The sequence below is a fragment of the Xiphophorus hellerii genome, chromosome 12 (genome assembly GCF_003331165.1).
Source record: "Xiphophorus hellerii strain 12219 chromosome 12, Xiphophorus_hellerii-4.1, whole genome shotgun sequence".
Classification (NCBI taxonomy): Eukaryota; Metazoa; Chordata; class Actinopteri; order Cyprinodontiformes; family Poeciliidae; genus Xiphophorus; species Xiphophorus hellerii.
The window spans coordinates 5,734,815-5,758,392 of NC_045683.1; the positions used below are offsets into that span (position 1 = coordinate 5,734,815).

Genomic DNA, 23,578 nt, shown 5'->3' on the forward strand with positions numbered 1-23,578 from the left:
TGTTATACAATTCCAGTTTATTTGTGTAGCACATTTAAGCAACAACACAGCTGAAAGTGCTTTACATCATAAAGACATCATGCAGTCACCAATTGTGAACATTACATTTTGTCAAATGACGTCATCAGAATCATCATAAAAACGTCATTTAGCTCCATTTTATTTTGTGTGGGTTGCCACTCTATTCTTATTCTTCTGTAGAAATCATCTTGATGATACTCACATATCTTTTTTATCTTGCATAGTCATCTTTGCCATTTCTTAGAAATTCTGACAAGAAAATAAGACATTAAGCAATGTTGATGAAAAATTACAAAATCATAATTGAGAATTTAAGCCACAAGTTCCCAGATGGATGGAGTATTTAGGTGCTTTCACATCTGCTCGTACACTGAAACTGGATTTCAGGATTTTAGACAAACAATCTATATTTAGAAGCACATCTCCAACGCACTGCCACAAACAGGCAATACTGTTTCCCCTAAGGGTTTTACTGTGGCTAAGTTTGAGTGCATTGGCAGAAAAACTGATATTTTCTGCTAGACAAGAGTTGACTTATACATGCAGTTAACCTGATGAGAAATGATTTAATGACACTGAATTACATAAAAGTAAAAGGTGATGGTCTGAGTACACAACCTTGAGGCACTTCTTTTTTAACTAAAATCAAGAGTTATGTTGAGTTTATAAAATAGGGAAGACACAAGACTTACCCTCATAAAAAGTCAGTCAAATCCAGGACTTCAACTACATTTATAAATTTACCTGTATGTTTTTTGGATGATGCTGGACAAAGTAGCCTTTGAAAAGTATTTTAGCATTCAGGGTCATAACCCCGCCATGTGTGTTTTCTGTTTGTTTTGCATCTCTTTGCGGGTAAATAGCCCCAGTCTAGAGTGTGACAGTGAAGAAGAGGATGTTTTGGGCCACTCCTACCCTTGCTCATCTTCGAAACAGAGGTCCGTCCTGCAGTCCAGCTCTGGAGAAGAAAGAGACTCTTTTGACACTTCACCTGATTTTAATCGCTCACACTCTGAAACTGCAAAGAAGTCCAACAAGGTACATCCCAGTTTATTAGAAGCAGATGAAAAGTGGAACTGAATTAGAAAACACCCTCAGTGGCTAACATCTTGGATTCAGTGTTACTATATATTTTTGTAATAATCCATCAAATGGATTATACCCTTTATAAGACTATATTCAAATTTGAACCCTGTTCAGTCATTCCACAAAAAACATCCTTCAATACAAGCTTTCCAACAAACACAACCTACCTTGACAGCCATTAGTAGATAAGGTCAGATTGTCAATAGCTTAATAATGAGGAGTAAAGGTCAGAGATGGGTCTGTTTGCCTTATGTGATTGTGCTGTTCTCCAAATTTCCCTGCTCAATGACTGAACTTGCGAACTTCTCCCTTGCAACATTTTCATCACGTGTTTTCTTATCCAGAATTCAGAAGATGCTGAGGTTCGTCTGCGCTCCTACTCCTACTCCTCCTCCTCCCCTAAGGTGAGGCCACCGAGGCCTCTGCTGAACCGGGACTCAGCTATCAATGATCTGGAAGAAGGTGCGTGAACGTTGGCATCTTTGTCCTGCGAACCCCCACCTTTGTGTTTACAAGCCAGCTGAACTGAAAAATGTGGCCAGTTCAAGTACCATCACATACAGTTGTGCCTTGGTATAGCGCTGCTGTAGCACTACTAATGATGAGACAATTGTAGTTTGTGATTTACAATTTTAAACTAAAAGTTTTCAGCATTAAGTTCCTGCTTTATTCCATTTAGATGGCACTTTCAGCAGCGGCGGTCGTTCGCTACTTCAGGCTTTATCTCTCTCTAAATCCTTATCACGTCTCAACCAAGTTAGTAAGTATGAGTGCAGGTTGCAACTTAGACATCAACTTGGTTTGTTGGTGAAAGCACTTTACTGTTTCTTGACTCATTTCATGTGAAGAGCTGCTCAATTACAAGGTATATTTGAGATATTTATATTTTTAAGTCTTACCATAAAGAAATCAGAAAGGCAGATAAAAAAAAGCCTGTTTTTGTTGTCTAATAAACTTTCCAGTAGTTTCCCATTGTTGCCCTAATTGTGCAGTTCTGTATTTGTGGTGGGATTTAATTCTTGGTGGTGAGCATGAGACCACTGTCTAACTGAAAGAACATATTTTCAGATGTCCAGTAATCAAAAGCAGACCTTTTCCCAATCTTCATTATTTTTCCTCCATGAATAACAAAATAATAGTTTTCCAAAAACTAATTCAAAGAACCTATATTGACTGACAAGCAGAAGAATGGAGATTTGGAATAACACTCAGCTCCTGTTGATCATCTGATGGATGGAGGAATTGTTTCTGGTCTGAGGCTTCTGTTATGTTTCCCTTTGGTCACGTTTTGTTTTCCTCTTGGCTTCTTATTTTTCCATCTTCACTGTCATCTGGTTTTTCGCGGAAAAGGTTGTGTTTGTTCTTGCTCTATTGGGGTTTTCTGGATTCAGGCTTTTTAATGCAAGCCCTGTTTTTGCCTCTAACTAAATAATAATGAGACCTGGTGGGGGTTTCCAATTCTGTCAGCTGATCTTTCTGTGATTCTGTGGCATCTAATAAAGTGCTATGAAAAAAAAATATTTGCCCGCTTACAGATTTCTTCTGTTTTTCGTATTGGTCACACTTAAAAGATATCTCTACTTACATTTTAAAAAATGGGTTTTCAAACAGTGATTTTCTTCATTAGGGGGAGAAGCATAATTTTTTTGAACAAAGCAAAAACAGAATGAATCTGATGGGGGAAAAACACTTTTTCACTGCATTGTATCTTCAAATGGATTGACTTAAATTTCTAACTTCTTTGTTTCCGTGCTACAGAACAGAGAGCCTTCAACCTGACTGAAACGACGAGAGAAAAGAGGTAAACCAGCACGTCGCTTCCTGACCATCAGGTCTGCTGAACTGCGTGTATTCTCATTCAGACCTACGTCCCTTTTTTTAGTCATCAGCAGTGAACAGCAGATAGCGATTGGCTTAGATGGAGCCCGCATGTGTACACATGTGTGGGAGGTTTTGTGTTTGTATCTCTCTGGTTTTGAACTACCCAGGGTCTTAGTGTGCAGGATATGACATGCTTCCTGTAGCCAGGCTTGGTCTGAGAGTATTCTCTGGTTGCAACCTCAAAATAACCCAGAGTAAACAGCAAAACCCTCGGCCTTCTTGGATGTCAAGAAACATCAGGAAACATCAGTACCACATCAGTGGTACTGAATTTATTGTGTGTGCACACTGTAGTGTTTATGTTGGGTGGTGATTTAAACAGCTGTTCTGAAGTGACATTTGCTTTAAATTCTTTCCATTCATGTAACATATTTCATTCATATGCCATTGTTCATCTTCATCTTACTGACGTCATTATTTGCTAAAAAACATTTACTGCTTTAACATAGGAAACATCAGGGCATTATAATAGTAGGGATATAACGATACATAAAACTCACAAGACGAGACAATATTGAGTTGTACTGAGGACAGAATTTTAATGTTACTTTAAAATAAACTTCAAAGATCAGGCAAAGCCACCATGACCACGACTGGCTAGGGTTTGAGATTGCAGTCACTGCAATAGGAAATATTGTGAGGTTTTAATGTTATAGGATCTTGCATGAAGAAAACTCGCTACACCCCTACGTATCAGACAATTAGAAAATTATATTGGATACATAGACACTTAAATGGATGTACTAATTCATTTTTAATGTCTAGCAGAAACAATTGATCTTTAATATAAACAAGAGATACAATAGTGGTGGAATGAAAACACATCCTGTTAATTTTACAGCTGGACATATCAGGGCGTAGTAAAAATTATTTGGTTATAAATTTATAAAAAGCTGACCTGTATGTGTACAGAAACAAAGAACACATTCTGCAGTGTGACTGTTAATTAAACGAAGACAAAGACAAAATAGAAGAACTTAATTTGAAAAAAAGAAAATACACATTTCCATTACCTATTAACTGATAATCATCAGTGTGACTATAATTATCTGCAAAATACCATGAATCACAAGACTGATAGAAATATATTCTTTCAAACAGTGATGCCAAAGTAGAGATGTTCAGCTAAAGCGAACAGAATCTTGTTTGGCAAAAACCAAACACAGGATTTCATCAAAAACACCTCATACCAGGCATGGTTACATAGGGATGCTGGTCTGGGCATGTTTTTCAGTCACGACACCATTTTATTTCATGGAGTATTTAAAGTATTCTAGAATTAGTGGTAGGATCTGTCCAGTAGGTGAAGCCTAGCCAAGAACATAAATGTTGTAACTTACATGAAATTGACTGATAGTGGGGGAGAAGTGTTGGCATGAACTGGAAAAACCCTGATTTTGGACATGTCAGAGCCTTTCCAGAACTTGAACGACTGGTTCAAAGAAGGCACATTTGCATTTATCCAGATTGGAGTTTATGAAAGCACGGAAAAGCGTTTCAGCTACAAGATCAGGTAGAGAAGAACAAAGTTTTGAGATGTGTTTGATGTGATTTGATGCTGTACAGCTAAAAGCAAAGCACAAAGAGGTTCTGTAAAGAATAGTGTGCCAAAATTCCTATACAACAACATAAAAGTATGTAGTCATATAGAAAACAACCATTTCTAATTACTGCTACTAAACATGGTTCTACATGCTGCATAATCATGGGATGTACCTAATTTTTAAAGTACAGATACTCCATTAAAAGTTCATTCAGTTAATAATGAAAATCTGGAATCAGTTGTGTGCTTTTGCACACTGGATTAGTCTTAAAAACTAGCAAAGATCAGATTGTTTCTATGTGGGCTGATCTGAAAAACACTAGAACTGCTGTACATTCCTTTTTATAATGACTGTATGTTCTGTTAGTGCTTTTCTGGTTGTAATTTGGTTCCACTAAAACTCTATTTAAACCCTTTAGTAACAAATGTCCGTGACATAGTTTCTTTAAACCTTAATCCCAGATACCACCAACAAGATTAATTTCCCATGTTCAGTTTCCTACCTAAGAAGATATGAAGCCTTTCTGAGGTGTTTTATATCCACACAGGATTCTGGGTTTCCGTAAGCGGGCCCAGTCAGCAGAGGAGGAGAGCACGACATCACTCCAACATCTCACGCTTACAGAGTTCCTCAAAGAGTATGTCTCCTTAAAAAAATGGGCTCACAGACATGCACGTGTGGTATATCTCATTCTGTCCCCGCTGTAGCACCAATCTCCAGCCCATTTTTTAAACACACAGATTTTTATTCTTTTGAATTTGTATTTGTATTTGGCTATGCAGGAATGCGCAGTAGTTTAGTCTAATATATAGGGAAAGGTAGCTTCTCATTGCATGTTTCTTTCCTATCTTTCTGTCATTGTTTCTTTTAACCTAGGAGGCCTGTGGTAACCAATATTAATTGCTGTAAATTAGATGACAAATTAATAACTGTAGTTTGCCAAGGTGGATCTATAAATAGCAACCACTAGTGACTTCCAAGCATGCCAAGCATGTTATTAAGAGTAATAATCTGTAGACCAGGGGTCCTGGAAGACTGTCTGGACATTCTTTCATTTCAGCATGACACTATTTTTCCTGATTAGTCAACCTTTTCCAGTCTGTTAAAGTACTAAAATAATTGCTCATTTCATAGCAAAAGAGATGCATGTTAGATTTCAGTGCTGAGGTAATTCTGAAACAATGTGAGAGTGAGTTCCCTTTGCATATATCATATCATACAGGATTGAGGATGAAGAGTGGGATAAATACATAATCCCATCTAAGGTTGAGTCGGAGAAGTACAAAGTGAGCCGGACCTTCAGCTTCCTAAAGAGCAGGATGTCCAGTACCCGAAGTAAAACCAAGGTGAGTCGGCGCTGAGGGACTTTGTTCCAAAGGGAAAATAAAATTCCTACTGGATGAGATTTTGCTGGCATGTGTTTAAAATGTGACTGAAAAATCCCTGCAGTTGACCTTTCTAATTAAAAAGTCAGAGCTGAAAGGCCTCTGGAAGTAGTGCACTAAAACTTTTAACAGCCGTCAGAAAAGCCCGGTCAGAATTCCTGCACTGGGGGGCCCATTGTCTGATAGTTGTGCCTTTATTTGGAAAGGGAGAAGTTTCCTCTCTTCAGGACTTTGCAGAGGACATAGTGAAAAATATTCCCTTACATAACATGTAGCACCCCCTCCCCCTTCCAGCCCCTACTTCTTCTTCTCAAAAAAAAGCCTGAAGAACTAAAAACACGTCCTGCTGTAATCCCGTGAACACATGTTTGCATGTGCTTGAAGGCATGTTTTCCTCACACAATACACTGGGACAGCAAAAAAAACAAACACACGCTCTCGGACTTCCTTGCAAAGTCTGGGAAGAAAATAAATATGGCCCCATCACACACATACAGAGAGAAATCCCTCTAATGCCCCCCGAGGATAAAGCACTCTAACATCAGCTGTCCCCGTAGACCTTAGCAAAGTAAACAGAAAAACCCACTCATGTGCCTCTTTATCTCAGCTAGCCTCACTCCAGCAGGTGTCTTGCACCAAACTGAGGGCTGCTATGTGCTACATCTTTGGTGGTTTACATAAAAATGTGGCTTTAAGTACAGTACACGTCAGCCAAAGGAGTAAAATCCCAGTATTTATGACCTCTTTTGTTTCAGGTAAAAGGGAAAGAGACGAAGGAGGGAAAAGAGAAGCTGGGAGCGTCTAATGGGCACCAGTTCGTTCCCGTGTCTCCGTCTGCTCCTTCTCTCTGTGTGGCCTGTGATAAGCCTGTTTCTGGGAAAGAGTCGTTGCAGTGCGCCAGTGAGTGTTTAATGTCAGAACTGGTGTTGGATAATGTCCTGTAGTGGTTGGAGTGTTTGAAGATTGTTTAAATTACTTTGCACGTGCTGCCATGATGTTTTCCATGGTGACTCTGAGTATGTTTCATGACAGAAGAATACCAACATCACTGGAAACAGAATCCATACATGTGATACTTCAGTTTGTTGTCAGTTAATTTATGAAATTAACCGGGATTTCCTCTGCCTTAATTTCTAGACTGCTCTCTGAATGTCCATAAAACCTGTCGGGAATCTGTTGCAGCCTGTGGAAAGGTAATCGCTCATTATTAATTTTGATGTCAAGTTTAACAACTAATGATTTTAATTTTATTTTAATGTATCAGAATTGATTACCCAGTACTAGTAAGAAATATCTTTTTTTTAAATCATATCCTAAAATATGATAAACTCGCAAAATTCTTTGAGTATAAAGACCTCGACCAGCAGCCTGTACTTTGATGCATGTTAGACCATGTTTAGTGTCATGTGCTTTGATGCATTGAAGGAGATGAGATAATAATTCCTTATGCTTATTTTCACCTTAAAATGGTTACTTCTATGAAACAACCTGCAGAATAGTTTCTCTTATGTATTGGATTCCTTAGAATGAAAAAAAACAAAAAAAAAAAAACAAGAGGATTTGTAAATCAGACCTCAAAGCAAAACAGAAATCGAGACTGACCAAACTGTATAATGCCTTGTTATAATCAAATTAATAACAAAAACTAAAAAGTAAAGACTCACATAAGCTTGGAAGTTATGAGTAGACTGTATTTTGGAAAATTTCTACATAAATCTAAATAGAATAGAATAGAATAGAATAGAATTACTTTATTCATCCCAGCAGGGAAATTATTTCGCAGTTACAGCAGCATAGAGACAAGACACACAACAACCACCACTGAGTAGCAATTGTAGACAAAATAAAAATAAAATATAACATGCTGTCAATATGAAAAACTATGTGAGTTTAGATTTAGATCAATTGGAACTGAGTTTTACTGAGATCCTTTAGAAGTGAAACAAACCCACAGATCACAGACACAGATCACAGATGAATTAATTTGTTTCATATGAGATCAATCTGGAGTTTCTGCTGCCAAAATGATCAATCTTTGTTTCATCTGACCAAAGCGCAAGGTTCAGTAAAGTTCCAGTACGGATTAGCAAACTTTTTATTTTTTTGATGGTAGGAAAGAAAATCTTGTTCCTTGACATTAATCGTAAACAGCTGGTAGGGCCTAAATAGTGCGTAATGATCTTGTCTTTCTTATTTTGAAGTGTCACTATGAAAAATTAACCTCTGCATTGTGACATGTTTTGATGCCAGAGAAAGAGAAAGTCAAATTCAGCCCTTCTAGATTCTCTGATTAATTTTTAAAAGTTCATATTCAAATTAATGATATAACCAATCACGTATATTCAAGCAATGCAAAGTGTACTGAATCAAAAGCAGTAATTACAGTAGAAGAAGCTTATTTGGACTCAAAATAGTTACTTTTTACATGACGAGGCAGGAAAATCGACTTTTTTGGGGTACCAGACCTTTTTGGCGTTTAGATTCTTTTTCATTCTTTATAAGTTTTCCATCAGATAAGCGGTGAACAACTGGTCACTGTTCTTTATCAACAATAATTCTGGCTTTCTACATTTTGCTATAATGAAGGGAACAGGCTGGAAGTGTGTAGCTAAACAAAAGTGGAAAGATGAGACCAAGTGGAGAAAAAACCCCATCTTATCCATGGTGTAATATGGTGATGCTATCTTGGTTTAGGCCTGTTTTGCTGGTCCAGCATATTTACCATCAGTGATTGAAGAGTGAGAAATAACAGCCAGTTTAAAAGAAAACTTTCAACACTTTTATCTGTGAATTGAAAATGTGATGTCACAATAGTGATTGTAAGCACATGCGTTGTTCCACCACATCGTTATTACAGAAGGATTAAGTTCTTGTTTTGGAATAAAATGTTTCCCTTCAGTCCAATGGGAATGTTGTCAAAGGACTCCTTGTTTGCTTTTTTTCCTAAACATGGCTGCTCATTATCAAAAGCAAACATTTATATAGTTTTACCACTCAGCTTGTGTTTTTAAATTAAATTATTCATAAAATTAGCATGAATCACACATTTTTCTTCTTCTGAATAGGTACAGTATTTCCCTTTGAGATACTACTGTACTGTAAAGCTAGATTGTGTTTGCCTTTTGTGTGTGAAGAGTTAAACTTGGAAAATAAAACTTGTATGTTATATCAGGCTTTAAAAAGATAAAACAACATATTTTTTCAAAATTAATACAATATGTTTTTCAGTAACATTTAAAGAGGTTTGTCCTTTTCGACACACAAAAAGCAATAGTTGTTAGATTATGTGTTTTTCACTTATACAACGTATACACAATAGGTTTCTCACAACAGAGTTGGGAACTTATCACATTAAACACTATTGAGCCTCGGCAAACACAAATGACCTTTAAACCCCATGAATTGCACAAACATAGAGGTGACACACTTAAAAAGTAGATGTGTTGTGTTTTTTCTTACAGTCACCTTGTTCTTATGTAAATATTCATTGTGTGTGCATTTTATGAACAAAATCACTTCTTTTACGGCTGCTCGTGTTAATATAATTATCTTTGTTCCCCAGAAACTGCAGGAGAGGAATCTAGTACTAATGAAAAGCAAGACTATGTCTCTCCCACAGAGTGAGTATCCCCGCCCCCACCCAAGTAACTCAGGATCAAAAGTCCTTCTTTAGTTTGTATTTATTTAGTTTTCACCTGTCCTCCCTCATCTCACAGTTCAGTAAACCTCTGCCCTTCATCCCCCAGTCTGTCCAGTTAAACTTCAATCCACCTCAGTTGGGGGTGAAGCCTGGATTGTCTTTATGTGTGTTTTTGCGCTCACCTTTTTTTTGCACTATTGGGAAATTAAGGTTGCTCATGATCTGAAGTAATTAATACAAAATTATCAGTTAAGAAAATGAAATCCAATACATTTTTAATGTCATCTACTGCAGTTCTTCAAAAATTAAAAGCTTTTGAAAGGACATATAGAATTATTTCACAAGTCTTTGAAAGTAGGCTGGTATGATAACCCTGAGAAGTACAGCAAAGATTTAAAATAAACATATCTAACATCATCTTGCTTCTTTCAGTTAGAACAGAAAATCCACAGTTGTTACTATGATAGTACTGCAATCAGTAACAGTTTTTGCTATTTTCTTTGTGGCGCATAAATTCAAGTTAAAACATTAAAGCACAACTACTAACATTAGTTGACATTTTCAGGCACTTACTGTGCAACATATTTTGTTTATGTCCACCTTTTAGATTATTTTTCAGAAGTATAACAACCTAAAACCAGAGAAAAGTTAAAAGTTGAAAAGTACTGTACATATTTTTAAATCGAGAAGACAAATTGAATGAGTTGAACTGCTTTGTTTTAACATGAGAATGAAAGTGGGAAAGAGTTAACTTCCTGTCGGCAGCTCTGGAGGACAATAGTAAAAACCAGATGCTTCTACTGGAATGATCCCACAAAATATTAGACTATTTACAGGTCACTGTCAGAAATCTTTGAGTAATCAGAGGAACTATCAAGACAACTATGATTTAATCATCCTAAAACAGCACAAGAGGGTTTGTGTGATTTAACTCTACAGTGTGCCTGCTTCTGCTCAGATAATGTTTTTAGAAGTCCAGTCTCTTTTGCTGGTGGAGTTGCAGTAGAAGGGGATTCCAGAGGGCAAAGTGGCTGGAAGCTCTGGCCCTCATGATAACCACACAGTGACAAGAAACATGATATCTAGATCAAGTGATAACACAGTGTTGCTTGGAGCAACAGATGAGTGAAGGCTATTAATGCTTAGCAGAAAGAAATATGTTGAAGATATTATCTTCATAATGTGTGCCTGAAAGAACCCGAGTTCAGTCGAGAATAGTTAGTTCTTTAACCGGAGGGGATGGAAGAACTGGTGTGTTGTCAATTTTAACTAGAGAACTCCCATGTTTCATTACTCTGCATTTTGTGCCAACAAGGACTTCTGTTACTTTTAAGTTTTAAAAAACTGTAGAAATTGCAAAGGGAGTTGGGAGGTTAAAAAATACACTGTATTTACAGATGGTGTGAACAAGGGTAAAAAGGTAAAACACAAAGAAGATGGACCCAAAGACAAGATGTGACTAAAAAGGAGCTGGACTTAAATTTTGATTAAATTGAGTTAAACAAAAGACACATGTTCAGTTTTGTTTTGATGCTAACGGTGGTGGCTAATCTGACAATAAGGATATTATGTGAATAGATCAGCAACAATGAGAATGAACAGCCAACTTTGTCTTTCTTGTAAGAACCTAAATGTAGGAGGGGACTTACTTTCACCTAGCTGGCTGGCAGTTCTTAGCAAAATCTTGTGGCAGAGGCAATGGAGCAGAAAAAACTCTAGTCATTATTTGGCATGTCATTTAAAATACTTTAAACCACAGAAACTGTATTACTAAAACATCAACAGTTTAAAACCACTTTTAATCTGAAATCCAGATACAAATAACTTGCCAACTCCAACTCCACACTGAGTCTGGTTCATGTTCCTGTTTATCTTCCAGGTTTTGCTAAGGAAAGTTCTCCAGCTTCTCTTTTCTCTTCCTCCGCCTGCTCTTCCCCATCATCTTCAGTTCCAACAATGACCAAAGAGAAAAGGGAAACAGTCGCTTCTTTCTCCAAAAGCCAATCAATCTCTATAGACATCAGGTAGGGCAGCAGTAAATTATATGCTGAAGTACTTATTTACCTATGCAATCACGTAATTATTTTAATATTACTACTATTATTACTATTGTCAATGTTATTATTATTATTATTATGAAGGACTTTTAGACTCTTGTGGCTGTGTGATGCTTTTAGACTGCACTATAATGCTATGAATAATAAGTGGTGCAAACAAGCTTTTTAGAAAATGTCTGAATCTCTGAATGATATCATTAAATATTTATCAGTCAACATCGCGCTCATGTGGCTGAAGCTATCGTTGAGGTTATTGTTGTTTTCAACAAGGATGTCGAGCCCTGATTTTCTTTTTTACATTGTTTCCCTTTAGAGGCTGGAGTGAAACAGCAGGGGTGGACAGTGAATGCAACATGACAGCTTGCACTAACAGCTCTCCTCCTGAAGAAGGAATACCTGTCACAACAACTCCCCATTTCACCGACCTACCTATCAGCACAAAGGGTGAGTGACAGAGAGCAGCAGGATTTTGGGCAAACATCAATTAAAAGTGACTCTTTGTCTTAATGCTGTATATACAGATACTGTTGATGCTCCTCTGCTGAGTGACCTGTCAGCTGACTTGCTGGGGCTCGAGGCAGAGTCGTGGAGTCTCGCCGTCTCTCCAGTCTTTTGTAGCCAACACGACAGACGCACAATCAAACGACAAGATGTTATTTATGGTGAGGTCTTTCTGTCTTTGGTTGTTTCTTGCAGGACATAGTTGTGCAGCTGTACTGCACAAACAAGGAGGCTTTCAAAGTATACAAAAAGAAACATTTAAAATGACTCCTGGTTTCTTTGCAACGTTCTGTTTTGTAGACCGCATTCTTGGCTAAGTACTTCTGTGTTTCACTGTTTTTCTTTCCTGGTTGGAGCCATTTGTGGACCTATTGCTGCCTTTAGTGTTGTGTACTCTCTTTGATTTCTTTTCTCTCATATCAAGTAATCATGGCTCAGTACTTCTGTTTGGAGCTGTGTCTCTTTCCTGGACAGATTAATTGGCAAAACTATGACTGCTAGGAACTCTATATGTTCTGTTTTTCTGTGACCTAGAAAATACTTTAAGCTTCTGTGTTTTGCGCTGCCACTTTCAGAGCCATTGATGGAGCTATTACTGTCCTCAGCTTGGAGTCTTTCTTTTTCTTTCTCATACGTTCTCATATGTTTTATTATGTCTCCTGGATATAGTCAATGATTGCTGCAATGTTAATGACTCAATGCAATGGACTGCGCTTCTTCACACTTTATATCAACTGGTATTACCCTAAATAATACGATTCTATTTGATTTTATGTAACTGGATGACTATGACTGAATTGTATTATGAATTGAGCTGATTATAATTGAATAATTTGGACCGCATTGGATTTTAATTATGAATGTGACCTGTTTGACCTATAATGTGGCTTCAGATGACATTTATCAGTGCCTTGTAAATGTCTTAAATATTAAATTGAAGGAAACAGAATACAATTCCATTAAGTTGGCTATGAGCCTTTAGTCTGTGATTTGATTTTAATTGCCATTTTGTGTCAGGATATTATCATATGTGTATTATTTGTCACATATCTATTGAAATCTAGAAATGTGGTCATCCAAAAGACCAAGCATTCCCACAGAAATGCCACAAAAACAAAAGCACATGATAAAGTTTCCCAGTTTCACACAGCTATTTTTGAATAGTTGTGACCAAACTGTTATGTAATTATGTTCCATTGGAAAGAGCCTAAAACCAGCCCCCCAGTTACTGAACACCATCTTATCGTAGATATCCAAAGAAAGGCTTTTCTGTTAAACCTGTCCTGACAGTTTTATTCATTCTGTTTCAAAATGTTGCATTAACTTATGTATTAACAGTTGGCTAAAACTGTGAGGAAACTTCCCAAATAAATGAGTCATCTGTGTGTGTAAACCATTAGACGTTTGACTCTCGGTGTTCTCTTGCTCTGTGCAGAGCTGATGCAGACAGAGCTGCACCATATTCAAACTCTGACAGTCATGTCGGAGGTGTTCAGGAGAGGTATGCTGGAGGAGCTGCAGCTCGACTCGGACTGCGTGGCCCGGATCTTCCCCTGCTTGGATCCTCTCCTGCTTTTCCACAGAAACCTCTTCAGAGCGCTGCAGGAATGCCGCCAGGCTGCAACACAAACGGACAACTCCCGAAATTACCTCATCCATCGAATTGGAGACATACTGCTTCAGCAGGTTGGTGGTGGCAGGTTGGCAGTCAGTGATAATCAGAGATCGATGTTAGTGGTCATCATCATCATCGTCATCTCCTTCAGTTCTCTGATGAAAATGCTGAGACGATGAAGCAGGTGTACGGAGAGTTTTGCAGTCACCACATGGAGGCTGTCAATGTCTTCAAAGAGCTCCAGCAGCAGAACAAAAAGTTTCAAAATTTTGTCAGAGTAAGTTTCCCTCCCACCTTCAAAACACCTTTGCTTAGCTGAAGATGTTTTACACTCACATTCCTTCTCTCCTGACAGCAACAGAGTAATAACTCTCTGGTCAGACGGAGAGAAGTGCCAGAATTCATCCTGTTGGTCACGCAGCGCGTCACAAAGTATCCAGTTCTGCTAGAGAAGATACTGCAGTACACTCAGGGTAATGTATCTTAAAAGATTTAAACTTCATCCATGTTAAATCTTTTTTTTTTATACAGTACCTCGTAAAATGATTCATACTTTTGTCATATTAAAATCAAAAACTTGTATGTATTTATTAGGATTTTATATGATTGCCAAACACAAAATAGTGCATACAAGAAAACCTTTTTTTTCTGAAGATTGTGACTTCAATATGTATTTTGCCTTCTTGACTAAAAACATTGTAAAACTACTTACCACTGCAATTACACAAGTCTTTTATGGTATGTCTATTGTTCTAACTTTGCAGAAAACATTATGCTAACACTGAATGGAGAGTGTTTGTCCACATCAGATTTTAGTCTTCCCATGCTGTCATAAAGTCCAGACTTGCGAAGTCCGTAACTAATTAGCTATGTCCAGTCAGCAGATTCTCCCTCTCTGTAGCTTTAGATCTCTGTAACTCCTCCAGATTTACCAATGCCCTTTGTGCTGCCAGCTTTAGGTGTGGAACCATATCTTGCAGTACCATACTATTTCCATATTTAAAATACAGTAAGATATTTAAACCTTGGGATATTTCTAGCCTAGCTCTACGTGATCCTCTACAACATTACATTTGCGTGTTTGCTGTGTTCCTCGGATTTTCTGATGCTATTTCTTCACTAATGCTCTCTAACAAACCTCTGAGGCCTTAACAGAACAGCTGGATTCATGTAGAAACTAAATTTAATTAGATTAGGTTAAATTTAGGAACTTCAGAATATAGAAAGGATCATTTAGCTGTACACCACACTTTTCAGACTCATTAGTAAAAAAAAAAAAAAAAAAAAGTTAAAATACTTTAAAATATTTTTTTACATTTATGCCCTACTTTGTTCACTTCTGTCAAAAAATATATTTTAAAGTTTCAGGTTGTAGTGTAGAGAAACTTGAATAGCTCAAGAAGTATAAATACATTTGTAAGGCACTATGTTAATTGGCAGCAACAAAGCAAAAATACATTCATTATACTACATATTTATGGTCACTTCAAGAAATTGCTGTTTTATGAACTTTTCTATGCAAGATAAGATCACAGAAGGCATTCTTGTTTTAGTAATTCAATCAGGGCTTATTTCACCGCATCATAGCGAAGCTGCATTGCATTATGAAGTTATTTATTAATTTTGCTGCCACTGCTTCCACCCCCAGATGGAAGCCAGGAACACTCCAACTTGTCAGATGCCCTGGCTCAGATCCGTGACATCATCACAGCCGTGGATGTGATGGTCGGTAAGTATGAGCGATCTCAGGAGCTGCAGGAAGTACTCGCCAGGCTGGAAACCAAGAGCTTCGCCAAGCTCAAGAACGGCAAGGTGTTTCGCAAGCAGGACCTGCACACCAAGCACAGAGCTCTGCAGCACAAAGGGCTGCTCTACTGGAAGACTGCCACGGGGCGTCTAAAAGGTGTGCAGATCATCATCTCTTCTGCTAAATTAGATTTTTTTAAATACTTTCTGAATCGCTCATATAAATATATCTCTTTGGTTCCCAGACACTTTAGCTCTTTTGCTCACGGATGTCCTGGTTTTTCTGCAAGAGAAAGACCAGCGCTTCATATTTGCATCTGTGGTAAGGGCATCAACCCAAACAATGCTTTGAAATTGGATACACCTATACTCAAGTTTTCCATCTGTAACCTTGCCTTTCTGGGCTCTCCCTCAGGACCAGAAGCCTCCAGTTATTCCTCTGCAGAAGCTCATTGTTAGAGAGGTAGCCAATGAGGAGCGAGGAATGTTCCTTATCTCTGCATCCTCCGTGGGGCCAGAGATGTATGAAGTTCACACCACCACAAAAGAAGAGAGGAATGCCTGGATGAGACACATTAGACAAGCTGTGGAGAGGTGTGGGGGTGTGCACGTCAGCAGGGTGTTTGTCTGAGTTAAAGTCAGTGTGTGTGTCAAGTTAATGGGTGATAAAGCTTGGGTTACTCACAACTTGCTAATCCACACGGCAGTTGTCCAGAGGAAGAAGAGGAGGAGGAGCGAACTGCAGAGACAGAGGAAGCCAAACAAGCTGCAGAAGTCAGAGTTCAAAAGATTAGCAAGTTCCAGGGTAAAAAAAAAAAAGTTAAAAATACACCTATATGTTTTAAATCTTTCTTTTTTAAAAAAAAATAATAATAATAAACAGCAAATCCTGTTCTCTGTGTTTGTGCAGAAACGTTGCTTGGTCAGGACCAGCAAATCTGCCACAACTTGGAGGAAAAGTTGCAGCTGTACGCTGATCTTACAGAATTAACTCTCCGGTCACCAGAGTCTGTCCCACATCGCCATCTGCTGGTGGGACCTGCACAGTACTTCGACATTGAGGCGCCGCGTCAAGCATCATCGCTGCTCACAGCTGCACTGAGAGAAGGTTAGGGTCAGGATCTGTTGTATGGCTGTAATCAAGAGATTTCACGACGGGTGTAAAATATGTTGTAGTGAAGAATAAAACTAAACAAAATTTTATCGAGATTTAAACATTTATTACAAAGAGACCTTCTTTAACATGGCTGCACAACATATTTTTAAAGTTACAGATTTCTGAATGTGTCAACATTTCCATGACGCAATGTTTTTAAGGTTTTTTTTCTTATAAATAACAGCTGTACGATCATAATTTATAGTTGTGCAGTGATGGAAACAAGAGATTACCCTCAGATTTATTTTTTTCTCTATTTTAACTTTTGTGTGCGGTCTGTAATATAGTTGCCAGCTTTGCACACAAAAACATGTTCTTTTTAAAAACTAGCTGCTCTATTTGTGGTTGAACTGCTTGCTGTGGGTTGCAGCGGACAAAATCACATACAGTAGACCAATAAGTAGCAGAAGTTGAGTTTAAGCTGAGTCACAAACTCAAACACTATGATCTGAATTGAAAACACTTTGATCCCAGTTTGAAACTGGGCATCAAAATGAGAAATTCCTCCCAGAAAGTTTTTCTAAAACCATCATTCCAAATGCTATGATTTCTACCATAAGACCATATCATTTTTCCCTTATCTGTTTTTAAAAAAAAGATTCACAATTTTCATCATGTCAGTTCAATCTTCCATAATAACCCTGACTTTGTTGTCATAATTTCTGTGTATTAGTCACATATCATTTAAATGTCACATCCTGGCAAATGAATATTTTAAATCACTGATTTGTGTCTTTTCCTGTTTTTCTCACAATTTAACTTATAGGTTATGAAAGGAAAACAGTAAAGAACAGGCAACAGCTGTTTAAAATATTTCTTGATTTTTTTTTTAAATAATTTATTTTCTAATTAACTTATTTATTTTAAAAAAAGAAAAAAAAATTCCCATAAATCTGAGCTCAAACACACCTATGGTAGATACTACACTTTGTAGCTCAGGAGAGACACACATAAAAAAAAAAACAATCTCTCGCTTTAATTGTTAGGAAGAGCACAAGCTCTGTTTATGTGGGTGATTAAAATGTCCATGAGAAGTGCATATTTTTCTGCATTGCAGAACAATCATCAATATTTACTAAAGTTTGTTTCCAGCTGAAAACCTGATCAACATTCTCCAGACCCGTGATGGCGTCCCGGTCCACAGCCAGAACTCTCCTCTCCAAGCCCCAGAGTGCTGCAGCTACAACAGCCACGGCAGCAGCATTCAGGAGTCTCCCTCTGAACGTGAGTCACAGGATAACCCTACAGTTCAGCATTTAATATACTTTAAAAATAAATTCCAGAAATCTTAATGGACAGTTCTGATTTCTATATGCATGCAGCGGATTATCTGAGCACGCTCAGTATCAGCTCCAACTCTCTGGGGTCTGACAGCGAGTTAGCGGGCATGGAGAGCGCGTCGTGGAGCTCAGCAGTCGAGCTAAGGAAAGGAGACTCAAAAGGAACACTTTTAAAGGTTTGAGCTCCTTACTTTTTCCCATCAGTAGTTTTCACAGATTAACAAGTAGAAGTTGTTATTATTATATATCAATGCACTGTATTTAGGTGGCAGAGAGCGTCCAGAGCCTGACTCAGCTTCTCTACAGTCTGCAGGTAGGAAGAAAAATGCAAATATATTTCTGCATTTAAAAACAAAATAAAATCATTATGATCAACTGATTAAACTGATGTTTTGATTTGTATTTTTTGCTTATTTTTTGTATGTATTTTTTCTGTTTTTGAAATATGTCTGTAAAAGCTGAATAGCTAATTTTCTTTTCATCTGAATAGAGGGCAGATATAAGTTTATGCTTCTTTCTGCTCTTTTTCATTCACGATTACTTTCAGTTGTTACATGAACTATTTATATTTATTATTGAGTGAATGAAATAAATAAAAATGACATGAAATGAACCTTGAGAAAATTATGGTAATATACAGGGCAAGGGAATCAATGCATTATTAATCTTTACTATATGCTAGCCTAATTCCTTAAAACATATCTCTTAGAAATATTTTTTTATGTTCATTATAGTAGTCAGGTTAGGAAACGGTGGCAGTATACACAGTATATTTTTTTAATATATTTTTTCACTAGTTTGTATTCTGATGAGGAAAAACTCTGATGACATTCAGAACATGCTGGTTATGTTACACTTTGAAACAGAGTCTCATGTTTTCAGGCAGCTGTGACCCTCCAGGACAGCTACTATGAAGTCCAGAAACTTCTTCTTCAAGAGGGAGAAAGACCTCAGCTTCGCAGCATCACCTCCCTCCAAACCAACTTGGTTTGTTCATATAAATATTTATCTGTAATTTATCTGCCAGCCAGTCAATGAGCTTGTGGCACGTTGATGTTCAAAATAGCATTAAGATGCTGATTTGCTTTTTATCCCTCCAGGAACAGGAGAAGCAGAGGAGCACTGACAAGATGAAAGAGGAAAAGAAGAGTTTGGAGAGGAAGAAAGAAGATGTGGACGAGGTGCAGAAGCTCCAAGTTAAACTGAAACAAGAGCAGCAGCGCTGGGAAAAAGAATGTGTGGCCAGAGAGAAACAGCAGGTAAGACTAATTTCTGTCTACTTTTTCATTCACAGCAGAACCTAAATACTCTTATCATTCCTGTAGTAACATTTTTTTGTTCTCATCTTCAGTCTGTAATGTGAAAGTATTCCTCCCCCTTTGAATTTTTTAACATTATAACCACTACATGTATTCTTGGGGGAAGGGAAAGGAAAAGGATATATAGTTTTCAAAACAAATCTTCCAAATGTAAGTCTTAATATTGTGCAAAGCATTCAGTTCCCTAAAAATTAAAAGAAGATTTTTTGAAAACCTTGTATCATTTTCCATCCAAAAGACACAGACCAATTTGTGTTGGTCTCATCGAACATACATGGATTTTTATGGTTGCAATATGATAAAATCTACTGAAGTTAAAAAGATAGAATGTACTGAAGCATAGATAAACACATTTTTGCCTGTTTGCTTACAGACTGACCAGGAGAACGTGTTGGAGCAGCGAGAGCAGCAGTGTCTGTCTGAGTCCGAGCGGCTCCGCTGCGAGCGAGAGGAGCTCGACGCCCAGCTGCAGGAGTATCAGCAAAACCTGGACAGGCTGAGGGAGGGCCAGAGGAGTGTAGAGAGGGAGAAGGAGAGGATTGAAGCCCAGCAGAGGCTGCTGCAGAGCTGGAGACACAGCCGCCAGAGCAGCCTGCCCGTCACAATACCACTAGATGGATACAAGGCAAGCAGATCAGAGAGAGGAGGAGGAAATACATCAAGGCAGAAAATGTTGAAGTACAAAAAATGGCTGTTCACACTATAAGCATTTTTCATGTGGTTTTCTTGAGTGAAAACGAGATCTTTGGCAATGGGAAATGATTTTATTTATTTTTACCTTCGATTTAATTTTCCTTTTTTTTGTTTTTTATTCAGGTTAATTTCTCACTATTTTCATGTTATGAACCAGATACTCCTTGTTTGCCCCTTCAGAGATTTAGGTTATTACATGTACACATATACCATCTCATTATATTTAAGTGCTATCTTTAATCTACATAATTAATACATAATTGTTTATGGATTATTGTTCACTATTACTGCAATGAACTCTTTAATTGCGTATCAGTTTTATTACAATTTTACTACATGTATTAAAAGAAGTCACAATCACTTAGGGTATGAGGAAACTTCATTACAGTCTTGTTGAGCAGCTCTATGTATGAAACTATTTTTAAATATTATGAAGAAGATATCTATTCAAGGTATCCCACATTTTCCTAATTCATAACAACTCCACCACTTTTTAAGATATTTAGATACTCTGAATATCCATCAGTCTGTACAGTGTTAATAGTTTGCAGAACTTGCATATATTCCATTTAAAGTTTAATATTCTACTAAATTCTGTTTCCAAGCAGCCCTTTGCAGTCTCGCTGTTGCACAGATTGAAAATCAGAACTCCATTTATTGTGCAAGTCCAGAATATATCTTTTGAAAATAACTTTTTGAAATGTTAAGATGATCAAAGCATTTCTCCAGAATCAAATAGTTTGCTATAACAATAGAAAAACAAACATTTCTATTTCATGATTACCATATAATATTTTTTGCATCTCAAGAAAGATAAAGTAAAATTTTAATCAGGGAAAGCTGCTTACATCTGCTGTAGAAATGAGCAGAAAAATGAACGGTAACGGAATAAAAAATGTATAAGAGTAAAACAGGGTGGTTTGCTTGACCTCTACTCTTTTTTTTGTGTGTTTCCTCTCCAGGTTGCCACACACAGCCGCACAGGCAGCTTTGATGGGAACTACTCACTGTTCAAAAACGAGTCGGGTTTGTTCAGCTCCCTGCAACAGAACCACCTCCACCAGCCACCCATCTACAACCACCAGCACACCCTCTCCACGCAGAAGAAGAATAATCCGGACGGGCCGCCGCTCAGCTCAGCCGACCGCAGCGTTAGCGCCAGCCTCTACAACAGCCTCAACACGCTGCTGAGCCAAACGCACGGCAAGCAGCCTCTGTACGGCAACAACCACAGCTGCTCCCGACCATCCGCTGATTGCCTCCATACCTTCAGCAGCAGAGTGCCTTCACAGCAGCAGAGATGCAGCAACAGTAGGACATATTTCTGCTTTTAAAACATGAACTTGATTTATCTCCTCTTCTTGCAGATTCCAGAATTGTTTACTTGTTTTTCTCCTTGCAGCAGATTTCACCCAGCTGGAGGAAACACAAACTTCAGGTTCCTGGAGGTCAGGGATCACAGGTCACGGACCCATTAAGGAGCACAACTCCTCCTCTCCCTCTCTTACCCCGCTGCTCCCACCCCAGGCTTATCTCTCCCTCGAAGGACAGAACGGAGAGGAGGAAGTTGAGGAAAATATTGTTTACCTCTGAGAATCCAGGAAGAAGCAAAGCAAGCTACCAGATCAGTAACTGGAAGAAAAGGATAATTTATCTGTGTCTTCATTGTGATGTATCTATTTAAAATGGACTCATGTCCATTTAAAAATCTGAATATTTAGGCATTCTGACTGTTATGTGCCTTTATGTAATTTGGTGTGCCTCCTTGGTGATCAAACCATTGTGCCTTTTTCATTTTGAAAAAAAAAAAAAATTCAGTTTATTTTTTTTTCTTACATTCTATCTTATTATTTCTTGCACTAATTTGAAGACAGAGGTACATTTAACTCAAACAGTTTAAACAGAAGAATTGATACATTTCTCCAAAAGCACTTAAAGTAAACAATTGTTATAAAATCAATGAAGCTCTGCCCCAGACTGTGTAATATTCTGTTTGGCAGTTCTGCAGTGCCATCTTTGTTTAAGTTGTACATTTACAACGTAAGTTGTTGTAAGCATCTGCAAAGGATACAAATATGCTGACATTTTTTTTATGTACATATATACATATATATTTAATGTTTATTCTTATGAATAGGCTACCTATGCTCACTGTGTTGAAAAAGGATCGTATATTCCTAATTTTTTAATCTCTCTGAAGTGCCAAAAATATTGCTGATGCTGTAATTGATGTAAAGATAATTGTTTTCTTATAATTTATTTGACATAGATCGCTTCACGCACTCCCAATATTAATAATGTTTTGTTTTTAAATGTCTCATTGTGCATTCTCTGGGGTTAGAAGTTTACACACCCTCATCCGCGGCATGAATGCCATTTTGATATTAACTGTTCATTTTGCAGCTCCGATTTAATTTTCCTCTTTTTTGTCTTTTATTCAGGTTAATTCCTCACTATTTTCATATTTTGAAAATAGTGAGGAATTACTATTCCTCACAAGCTGTATTATGTCGAACATAATACAACTTCGGTGATTTTTAAAAAACAATCACTAGCTGAACAGTTTTGAGTTTTTACACACAAGGGATCAAATATGTTCTTATTATCAATTTGATTTGTCTCAGAGTTCATATTTGCAAATGACATTTCACCTGAGCTGCACTTAACGTCAAGCACACCTACAATGTGGGAATGTATGTGTTTGTGAGAATGATTGGGTGAATGAGGCTCTAGTGTATAGTAATAGTTGGTATGAATAGAAAAGTGCTGTATAAATTCAGTTCAGTTTGATCACGTTCTAGGAAGTGGAAAATTTAGTGAGATTTGTCACTACTTTGACAAATACAAGTTCATGTATTTCTCTCAGTTTGTGTCAAAGGGAAATGTTTACACGTAGATGTTATGAAAACTATGTCTGTGACTGGTTTACTGAGATACACAACTTTTTTTTGCACAACTTTAACTGCATTTTATGTGCAGAGGGGATCCTCCCATTGTTTTTCTGACAGAATTTGAAAAAAACACAGCATCCAGGTACAAACAAAAATCACCAAGAGAACCTAAATATTTTTTTCTGGCTGGATATTTAATCACACCTCTTTAGTGAAATTAGTTCAGGTTAAGTGGTGAACTCTTAAGTATGGTCTATAAGTTGGGAAACTTAGTTAATATGCTCCATTTCGAAACTAATTATAAACATATAAACAGAATAACTGCTCTGCTGAAACAGCCAGCTGTGTCCAGATTTCTAACACATTGATGAATTGAGGTGAAGTTGAAGTATGTATAGGTAATAACTAGCACAATTAGCAGCAAGAGAGCTCAGTTCAATGATGTTTTCACCACCATGCCCATTACTTGTCACAGTGTTAACTTGTTCATAAACCTCACCTCCACTCCTCCAAAGAAATTTCCTGTCATTCTGTAAAACCAGCATAGTTTTTTTCTACTCTGGCCATAGAAATGATCTTCAGAAGGCTTTTGGTTTGCCTAATATGACATTCATGCCAACGATGTATGTATGAAAGCTTCTGACTGTATGTAATGTAACACTGTGTATATAAAACTATCTTGGTTAACATCTATTTCAGTGTCTTTCCCCTTATTTCAAGCATCCGTTTAATAGCTACGCACCTCTCATGAGTTCCTGTGCAA

The 23,578-nt window shown here is 37.5% G+C and overlaps 1 protein-coding gene across 2 annotated transcripts in view; it reads left to right on the top strand.

Moving 5' to 3' along the window:
- Nucleotides 1-23,508, top strand: part of LOC116729422 (rho guanine nucleotide exchange factor 28-like) — a 51,609-nt gene extending 28,101 nt beyond the window's left edge. For both annotated transcript variants that reach the window (XM_032577936.1, XM_032577937.1), the window contains 28 exons: nt 885-1,059; nt 1,452-1,569; nt 1,787-1,867; nt 2,866-2,908; nt 5,080-5,169; nt 5,755-5,878; nt 6,673-6,817; nt 7,055-7,110; nt 9,480-9,537; nt 11,437-11,581; nt 11,928-12,058; nt 12,136-12,276; nt 13,551-13,801; nt 13,882-14,007; nt 14,086-14,203; nt 15,379-15,633; nt 15,722-15,798; nt 15,892-16,070; nt 16,184-16,281; nt 16,387-16,584; nt 17,725-17,856; nt 17,955-18,088; nt 18,178-18,225; nt 18,795-18,899; nt 19,013-19,171; nt 19,605-19,856; nt 20,887-21,235; nt 21,327-23,508. In XM_032577936.1, coding sequence (XP_032433827.1) covers nt 885-1,059; nt 1,452-1,569; nt 1,787-1,867; nt 2,866-2,908; nt 5,080-5,169; nt 5,755-5,878; nt 6,673-6,817; nt 7,055-7,110; nt 9,480-9,537; nt 11,437-11,581; nt 11,928-12,058; nt 12,136-12,276; nt 13,551-13,801; nt 13,882-14,007; nt 14,086-14,203; nt 15,379-15,633; nt 15,722-15,798; nt 15,892-16,070; nt 16,184-16,281; nt 16,387-16,584; nt 17,725-17,856; nt 17,955-18,088; nt 18,178-18,225; nt 18,795-18,899; nt 19,013-19,171; nt 19,605-19,856; nt 20,887-21,235; nt 21,327-21,517 — 3,979 coding nt within the window. In that variant the 3' untranslated portion in view covers nt 21,518-23,508. The remainder of the gene's footprint in view (nt 1-884; nt 1,060-1,451; nt 1,570-1,786; nt 1,868-2,865; nt 2,909-5,079; nt 5,170-5,754; nt 5,879-6,672; nt 6,818-7,054; nt 7,111-9,479; nt 9,538-11,436; nt 11,582-11,927; nt 12,059-12,135; nt 12,277-13,550; nt 13,802-13,881; nt 14,008-14,085; nt 14,204-15,378; nt 15,634-15,721; nt 15,799-15,891; nt 16,071-16,183; nt 16,282-16,386; nt 16,585-17,724; nt 17,857-17,954; nt 18,089-18,177; nt 18,226-18,794; nt 18,900-19,012; nt 19,172-19,604; nt 19,857-20,886; nt 21,236-21,326) is intronic.
- Nucleotides 23,509-23,578: the final 70 nt, after the last annotated feature.